Here is a 9854-nt window from a genome sequence, read left to right as displayed (position 1 = left end):
CTGTAAAGAAGTCTGTTTAATTTACTTTTGAAACAGAAATAAAAACCATGCACCTCCTAGTAAAAACAAAACAATTAAGTGACAAACGTGGTAGGCAGAAACTATTTCCAACTAAGAAAAGATGATGTTCATACCTTTCCAGAAATTTCAATTCCAATTTCATCAAGAACTTGATTCACAATATCCTGGCTTTCTTCTTCGTCATCAGAACCGTCAAAGATGTCATCAAGTGTATCATTGACTAGGGGTATGGGAGAAGGAGCAAAGCAGTTACTTTCAAACAAACTTCAGGTTAGACTTACATATTTACAGTCTAGCCCAACTATTTTATTGTATATTACAGAAGGCAAACTCAGTGAACAAACTAAAAAAATCCTTCAAAATGTCAGTGAAGTAAATTGATAAATACATATTTGAGCCATTAAATCTGGAATAATGTTCATTTCAACACAAATTATCTTATAGCAAACAAGTTTACTCTGTTTTTTAAAAAATTAATTCTAATAGACAAAAACCATGTGATAGTCACAGCTACATGTTTAAGATTTTTAAATATTATTTCACAAATTGTATCCATTAAGCTGGTAGAGGAAGAATATGCAAGAATAAATATCCTGTTAATATCTGGAAAACGATTTACTCTTTTTATATCTATAATCATATTTTTATACCTCTTAAATTTACATTCAAGATACAGGTAGAATATTCTAGAGAAATCTAAGGTTCAATATTTTATTAAATTTGCCCAAAGAATGATGTCCGATTTAACAGGATTATTACTGCTACAACCTTTTCTACCTCTGTTCTCCCTCCCCAAAATATTTATTGAAAGCACTCTGTATAGAATGCATCATGTTGAGTTGTGGGGAAGCAATTTTTGATGGATTGAGATTATGTCTTTTTTATCTTTGAAATTTGGGCACCTAGTGCCTGAAATGCAATATAAATACAATGGGTATATAGACGGAGAAAAACAAAGACCTCGGGTAGTTGACACTTGAGTATAAAAGAAAAAAATTAAGAAACAGATTGTGGTAAGAGAAAAGAAAAATGATTATAAAGTTTCAGAGAAGGAGATCACATCCAACTCAGAGGAAGTTACATGTGAAGTAATCTGGCAAGGATACATAGGGTTTAACCACACAGAGATACATAAATGGAATGGCCTGAGCAAAGTCACTGTGAGGCAACAGGGACACAAGCAAGAAGGAATAAGTTATTCTGTTTGGTTGTTATTTAAGGTACATAAATGGCAAATGTCTGAGAGAAAAAAAAAAATTAAAGCAGCTAGCCTAAAATTGTTCCTCTCCTGGTATCTGGGGAATGTCCCCAGAAAAAGAAAGACAGGTAACCTAGCGTGATTTCCTTGTAATCATGTTGGTAACTGGGGCTCCTGGCAAATAGGCTTAATATTTACTAGCAAGAGAGTCCTTGTCTATGCAATGCTCCTACCAGGGTGTCCTGGTTTAGGACTGCTATAGTAACAAACCTATAATCTATGAGCCATGACTCCCTGGAAATGTCACATAAGGTAGTCAGTCATCTAGGGTATAAACTGAAGATGTTTCATAAGCTAAATACTTCCTTCTTGTCTTTTACTTAAAATTTGGGGATTTTATTTTGTAGTAAGCAGAAAACCCCTAAGGGAATTTAGTCAATATGCTCAAAGGTAAGCCTCTGGAAAAAAATAATTTAGCGGTATGTTACTCAGATGTAACTTAGCAAAGTAATACAGGAGATGCAAAGTCCAGGTCATGCGGAGTTTATAAGTATAAGTAAAGTAGTAGTTGCAGAAAAAAAAAAATGAATGAAGTAGATAGAAGAAAAAGATTAGAAAGGTGTAATCAGACTAACAAAGAAGAATGCTTTCAGAAAAAGTGTAATAACGCTCATCAGACGTATAGTATAAGATTTCCCAACGATCTTGTGTCTTAACTGTGAACAAGCTTTGGAGCAACATGGCAGAATATAAATTCCAACTTGAAAAAGATATGCTGATTTACACCTTGAATTTATTTTTGGATGAAAATATTGTTAGTGTATTTTACTACGTTATTAAAAAAATGAGTAACCATCAATACCTACTATTATACTACAGACTAACTTGCTATGCATTAAATTATATTACAGACTAACTTGTAATGTATTAAAATACAAATGAGAACAACTGCAGTAGGTATTATAGATATCTGATTAAGTAAGGGTTATTGATTCTTTTCATTATAGCTTAATGGAAAAGTTAATTTCTCTGCTGAGAACTGCCATCACTGGCATTCGAAACCACATGTTAAGTACTAAGATCATTATATAAATAACAATTCTCTCATTAAAAAATCATTGATGATGCTTCAACAACCTGAAAAAACTCATAGTTTTCAAACTAAAGGCCTGAAGTAAAAACTACAGAACTTTTGGAGCTGCCAAAGATAAACATACAGTATTATTACAACCAAGAATAAAAATAGGTATACTGAAATAGAATACTAGAACAATGAGTTTATTAACCCTGGTAACTTAATTAGATACTATTTTATACACTAAATGTTATTAAATGCTGTTAACTAAAATGATAGCAGATAAGCAAAGCTAAACTGGTATATCCCTACATAGTTGTAAAACATTTATTTTTCTATTTTTCATTTTTTATAGTTGTAAAACATTTAGAAAACATACTTTCAAAACAATGATGCCAGTTTTTGACATAATATAAGCAATAATCTAATGTTGACCAGGGTGCTATGAAGGGTCAGTCATTCATTATTGGTGAAATAAAAATTGGTGTAGTCTTCCTGAAAGAATTGGTAGTACAAACCAACAGCCTTATAAAAGTTAATATTCTGAGGAGATTTAAGAAATTCAGTCAAAGATAATACTTACACATATTTTTCAAAGGATTATCAAACACGTTAAAAATTTTACAACAATCTTATTGACCAACACAAGAATGGTTTGATAAACTAGGGTATACTGATGTTAAATGATATTAAAGCTATTTTTTAAAAAGACTTAAGAGAAGATTTAATGTCAAGGTCATGAGTATCTGCTTATGTTATACTATTATGTTTTTAAAAAGCAAGATATTCATAATTGTACATGTAAGGTGATCTCACTTTTATAGATCAAGATTATGAGAAAAAAACAGAAAATAAACGTACAACATTAACAGTAACTACATCTGAGTCCTGTGATAATTTTTATATGCTCTGTCTCTGTATTCTCTGTGTTTCCACCATAACATGTAATTAATTTATATTCAAAAAGACAAAAACTAAATATTAGAAGACTCTTGTGAGAGGGAAAAAAGTGAGAATAAAACAAAAAAAGAGCTCCATTACCTCTACCTCTAATACAGGCAAATCTTCTACAGTATCAAAGAGTTGACATAACTCTGAAACTGCTTGACTTATATCATGAATTATGTACCTCACAAGTTGGTTTTGGTATACTAATCAGTAAAGTAAAACTGCTGAAGCCAATGTGTAATAGAGATGTGGCATAACATAGTTTATACCTTCCCTCAGTTAAATACAAATAGAATTTTTAGCCTATCATTTCTGGTTTCATCATTTCTGCCTTCGTGAATGAGAATATGAGACTTATAGTAAATAAATGGCTAATTCAAAGATGAGAAAACTATAAATTTCATTATAACTTATTAAACTTACTCATTTCTTCAGTCATTTCCATTTTCATGTTTTCCTTCTGGAAATTCTGCATTGTTTGTAATGTCTTTTGTGGATCCATCTTCTTGTTAACTGCCTGCATTGTCTTTAAATGTATTTACAAGATTCATGTTACTTCCATAATTATGAAAATTTTACTATGAAATAAGTCAAAAGGGAACACATCAAATATAGATAGGCTTTAAAAAGATATCCATCCTGCCATAATCAAACATAGACTGTTAAATATTCTAGAAAAAAATGAAATAGTCATTTGGAAACCATCTGCTTAACATCCATATAATAAAGACCAGTGTGAAAAACCACATCTGAACAGCAGGCAAGGAATTATGTAATAAAAAACATTATCAGCATAAAATCCTTTGCTATTCATATAGGAAAATAAAATTTACCTGTTTATGTGGCAAGTAGGTAATGTCAATAAATTTTTAAATTTAATTTTTATAAAAACTTTCATTAAAATTTTAATGTCTAAATTAAAAAAGATTAGAAGATATACTAGCATATATACTTAATCTATTAACACATTTTAAACCATGGTTTAAAAAAATATAAAAATGTGAGTTTTGAAAAACTATGTGAAAACAATTCTCTTACATTATATATTCACTACTCATTTCATTAAGAGATTCATGTTCTCTAGTACCACCAAAATTTATTTACAATCATGTTTCATGTGCTTACATTTTGGTTAATTACCCACAGCATATACGACAGTGGCCCCATAAGGTTATAATACTGCATTTTTACTACACCTTTCTTATGTTTAGCTATGTTTAGATACACAGATACTTAAACCATTATGTTACAACTGCCTACAAAATCCAGTACAGTGTAGCCTAGGACCAACAGGCTATACCATATAGCCTAGATGCGTAGTAGGCTGTATCACCTAGGTTTATGAAGTATACTCCGTAATGTTTGCACAATGATGAAATTGCCTAAGATGAATTTTTCAGAATGTATCCCTATTGTTAAGCCAGACATGACTGCATTTTTATATATATGATGCATAATACATACATGATAAACATATATGTATGCATTATATAGCTAATTCAGTATATTAAAAGAATCCATACAATAGAAAACATGTTGATTTCAAAGATATGAAGCAAACAGTCCTTTCTCAATGGCATGCAATGCTGCAGCCAAAGTATTCTTTCCAAGTATGACACTGCATTCCCCCCATCCCTCCCCACCCCCAACACACCTAACTCTCTAGTGGCTTTCCGGTGCTGTTAAATTTAGCTAAAAGCTAAATTCCATAATATGCCTATGAGAACTAACATGGATTAAACTTTGCACTATTGCCCTCTAGACACACATCTTTTATTCCTTAAATGTGCTATGTTTTCTCCTGCCACTTGAGGCTAGGAGTTTGAGACTAGCCTAGCCAACATGGTGAAAACCCATCTCTACTAAATACACAAAAATTAGCTAGGCATGGTAGCTCATGCCTGCAATATCAGCTACTCAGGGGGCTGTGGCAGGAGAATCACTTGAACCTGGAGGCAGGGGTTGCAGTGAGCCGAGATCACGCCATTGCACTCCAGCCTGGGCAACAGAGCGAGACTGTCTCAAAAATCAGACACTCAAAAAGAATAAGGTAACTGAGAAACAAAATGTATACCAAAACGTTCTCTCTCTCTCTTTTTTTTTGAGACAGTCTCTCTCTCTGTCACCCAGGCTGGAGTGCAGTGGCATGATCTCAGCTCACTGCAACCTCTGCCTCTCAGGTTTCTGCAATTCTCTTGCCTCAGCCTCCCAAGTAGCTGGGATTACAGTTGCCCACCACTACGCCCAGCTAATTTTTGTATTTTTAGTAGAGGTGGGGTTTTGCCATGTTGGCCAGACTGGTCTTGAACTCCTGGCCTCAAGTGATCTGCCCACCTTGACCTCCCAAAGTGCTGAGATTACAGGCATGAGCCACCATGCCCGGCTTAAGGCTTGAAACTTTCTCTTTTTAAAGATTATAATGTGTCACTGTACTTTTTGTACTTCACAAAATGGATGCATTCTACTCTTTATTTGCACAAATGTGTTGGTTACATATAAAATTTTGTTACATGTATATAATGCGTAGTGACCAAGTCAGAGTGTTTAGGGTGTCCACCACCCAAGTACAATATATTTTTGTTAAGTATAATCAACCTACTCTGCTATCAAAGATTGAATTTATTCCTTCTAACTGTATGTTTGCACAGCATTCGACTTTCATGTGCTCTGCTGTCTAAAACGCAATTACAGTTAATACTCCTTATTTGTAGATTCCATATTTGAGAATTTACCTACTCATTAAAATTTATTTGTAACCTCAAATGAATACCTGCAGTGTTTTAATGCTCATCTGTGGACATTTACAAAGCAGCAAAACATGTGAGTCACCCAACATGCACATTTCCAGCTGAGGTCAAACAAGGGGATGTTCTGCCTTCTTACTGCAAATTAAGTGTCCTTTCCATAGTTTACTTAGTGTCACATTTTTCTCACTTTTGTGCTTTTTGTTGGTGATTTCACTGATAAAAAATGATCCCCAAGCATTGTATTAACATGCTGCCCAGTGTTCCTAAGTGAAAGAAGGACATGATGTGCTTTACGGAGAAAATACACGTTAGATAAGCTTTGTTCCAGAATGAGGTATAGTCCCATTAGTCATAAGCTCAATATGAGCAAATCAGCTACATATTAAATATGGCATCTTTAAACAGAAACACAAGGTTAGTTAGGTACAGATTAGGTGATGAAAAAACGTTGTGGGCAAAGGCTCACAGAAATATAACTCAGTATTTCCTCTGGGAGCAATGGTTCAATATGCACTATTTCAGTGTTTCCGACTTCATGGGACATAACTACTATGAATAACATAAATTGCCTGTGTATACCATTTCCCTAACATAAAGCTTGTACTTTCCTCTGAGGCTATTTTTTTCTTTTGCACTTCATATTCACAATCCCTCTTCTGTACATCTAACATCTAATGATATTCTTAAAACCTTTGTCTTATGCAATGTCTTTTAGATCACCCTACTCAAAGGTCTGTGCAGTTCATAAAGCTTAGCATGACTGATATATAGTGGGTAGGTTCCAAGAGACATATCTTAAGCCCCTAATTGAACTATAAAATTTGTGAAAGCACAGTTTCTGTCTTAACCTCTTTTGATGACTAACAGTATCAAGGAGTGCTTTATTTATTAAATGACTGAAAGACTCAGAGTTCTTTAAACTACAGTAAAAACACTGATTACAGATATAGAAAAATGTGTTTGTGTGTGTATGCAGTAAGTTAAACATAAGTTCTAGACAAACATTCTGATAAATCTTTCTTATTATTCATGTGACCTTCTCACACATTCATAAAAATGAATCAAGAGGAAATTATCACTCAAAAGTAGAACATATAATGAGATAAGAAGGTCAAAAATCTTCTGACAATTCGAGGGGAAAAAAGCAAATACTTTTAAAAGTCAATTTCATAAAATTAGAAGCTACATGTGAACTTTACAAAAAGGGATTGTTGGCTGGGCGCGGTGGCTCATGTCTGTAATCCCAGCAATTTGGGAGGCTGAGGCAGGCAAATCATCTGAGATCAGGAGTTTAAGACCAGCCTGGCCAGCATGTGAAACCTCGTCTCTACTAAAAATATAAAAATTAGCCAGGTGTGGAGGTGCATGCCTGTAATCCCAGCTACTCAGGAGGCTGAGGCAGGAGAATCACTTGAATCCAGGAGGCGGAGGTTACAGGGAGCCAAAATCTTGCCACTGCACTCCAGCCTGTGTGACAGAGCAAGACTCCATCTCAAAAAAAAAAAAGAAAAGAAGAAAGAAAACGGATTGTCCTCAAACAAGAAATTTTGTATTAAAACATATCAATAAAGAATCTAGAAGTAATTACCTGGATTATCTAGTATTATAACTCATTTTACTAAAAATTACACACATTTTGTACTACATATACACCAGGAGGTGCTTTTAAATCTGCTTTCAATATTGATATTTAAATATCGTTGATAAAATTATAAATCTATGAATATAAAAGCTCTCACTTACTTTTGCTGTGGTAGACATCGCTCCAGCCATCTTCATTTGGGAATTCATCACTTTTGTTTGTGTAGACATAGAAGTAACTTTTGAACTTACAGCAAAAGTTCTCGTCTTCTGTTTCCGTAGATGCACAAGTTGTTTGGCTAAAACTCTGCAAGCTTCCTTATTACCAATCTTGGCCATTTTCTTAATTTCTAATTCCTAAGAGAAGAAACAAACAAAAGAAAATAAAATTATTAAAGGGTAGCCGTCAATAATTTATTTCAGAAGAACAGATCTAATACACATAACAGATCCTTTGTCCCCGATCATGAAGAGGGGAAGAAGCTATTATAAAGTCATAGAGCAAAAGAGAAATCTAAGAAGGCAATTTAGTCTACATGTTTACATGGAAAGGACAGAACTAGTATCTCCATCCATGAATACAAAGCAAGTCTTCAAAACAGTGCACATGTAGAGCCCAGAAGAAAATTAAAAAAAAAAAAAAAGACTATCCAAAAGAAGGTAAGAGAAAAGGAAAAAACATACAAGCAAAGAGTTGGTGGGACAGAGCAATAAAGGGCAAAGTGATAGATCTAAAACTAATAATATAGATAATTACGTTAAATAAAATAGTCCATTTTATACCTCAATTGTAAGACAGACTGTCGGATTAGATAAGAAAGCAAACCCAACTATATGCTATCTCAAGACACCAACTTATACAAAAACAAAGTCAAGTAAAAGGACAGAAAAATATATGCTATATAGGTACTTATCAAAACCTGCCAATCTAGAGTGGCTATATTAATAGAGATGAAATAAACTTGAGACCAAGGAATACTACCAGAAATAAAAAGGGGTATTTCATAATGATATAAGGGAATCAATACATAAAGATACCAGGACAATCTTCAATATGTATGTACCTAATAAAAGTGCTTCAAAATATATAAAACACAATGGACAGAACTGAAAGGAGAAATAGACAAATGCATAATTAGCATGAGAAATATCAACAACTCCACTCTTAAGCAAAGTCTAATTGTTACAAGTAGACATAAAATCTGCAGTGATATAGAAGGCTTAAAAAACACTATCACCAATTTGACCTAACTGACATTTGCAGGAAACTCCAACATTGAAAGGAGAATATACATTATTTACAAGTGTCACTAAACAATCACCAAAGTATTCCATATTCTACATCAGAAAACAGGGCTCAATAAATTTTAAAGGACTGGAATCACACAAAGTATGCCCTCTAACTACAATGAAACTCAAAATTCATAAGAAAAATATGAAAAGAAAATCAGAAATAAGCAGAAATTTAAAAATAATAGTTCTAAATAAGTCATGGGTTAAAGAAAAAAACCACAGAGAAAATAATATTTTGAACTTAAGTGAAAACGCAACATAAAAATTTGTGAGTTGCAGTTAAAACTGCTCTTAGAAGAGTTAACATCATTGAAGTTTGTATTTGAAAAAAATGAATACTTCATAAGCTTCAACATAACACAGAAAAAAGAAGTACAAATGAAACACAAAGTAGGGAAATAAGATAAACAAAAAATATATATATATAAACTAGGAAAGAAAAATCTGTGGCTCACGCCTGTAATCCCAACACTTTGGGAGGCCGAGGCAGGCAGATAATGAGGTCAAGAAATCAAGACCATCCTGGCCAACATGGTGAAACCCCCCTCTACTAAAAATACAAAAATTAGCTGGGCGTGGTGGCACACACTTGTAGTCCCAGCTACTTGGGAGGCTGAGGCAGAAGAATCGCTTGAACCCGGGAGGCAGAGGTTGCAGTGAGCTGAGATCACGCCACTGCACGCCAGCCTGGTGACAGAGCAAGACTCCATCTCAAAAAAAAACAAAACAAAAAACAAAAAACAAAAACAAAAACAAAGAAAAATCCATATAGAAAATCAATGAAACCAAAAATCAAAAGCTATTTTCTTTTTTTAAATAAGAGATCAATCAAATTGATAAACCACTAGCCAGGCTGATGATGAAAACAACTGAGAAAGAGACAGAGAGAGAGAGAACACAGTTACAAATACCGAGAATGCAAAGAAGGGCATCACTTCTTATCCTAAAGATGTTAAAGGATAGTAAGGGCATATCATAAACAATATATCAG

The 9854-nt window shown here is 33.6% G+C and overlaps 1 protein-coding gene across 1 annotated transcript in view; it reads right to left on the bottom strand.

Moving 5' to 3' along the window:
- CHMP2B (charged multivesicular body protein 2B) overlaps nucleotides 1-9854 on the bottom strand; it is a 28631-nt gene that overhangs the window by 1853 nt on the left and 16924 nt on the right. The window contains exons 3-5 of the mRNA XM_004035920.5: nucleotides 7733-7927; nucleotides 3666-3768; nucleotides 135-241 (exon numbers count right to left, since the gene is read on the bottom strand). Of these exons, the coding sequence (XP_004035968.3) occupies nucleotides 135-241; nucleotides 3666-3768; nucleotides 7733-7927 (405 nt within the window). The remainder of the gene's footprint in view (nucleotides 1-134; nucleotides 242-3665; nucleotides 3769-7732; nucleotides 7928-9854) is intronic.

Source organism: Gorilla gorilla, chromosome 2 (assembly GCF_029281585.2).
Source record: "Gorilla gorilla gorilla isolate KB3781 chromosome 2, NHGRI_mGorGor1-v2.1_pri, whole genome shotgun sequence".
NCBI lineage: Eukaryota > Metazoa > Chordata > Mammalia > Primates > Hominidae > Gorilla > Gorilla gorilla.
Note: the sequence above shows the minus strand (reverse complement) of the source record. Positions and strands in the feature narration are given on the sequence as shown.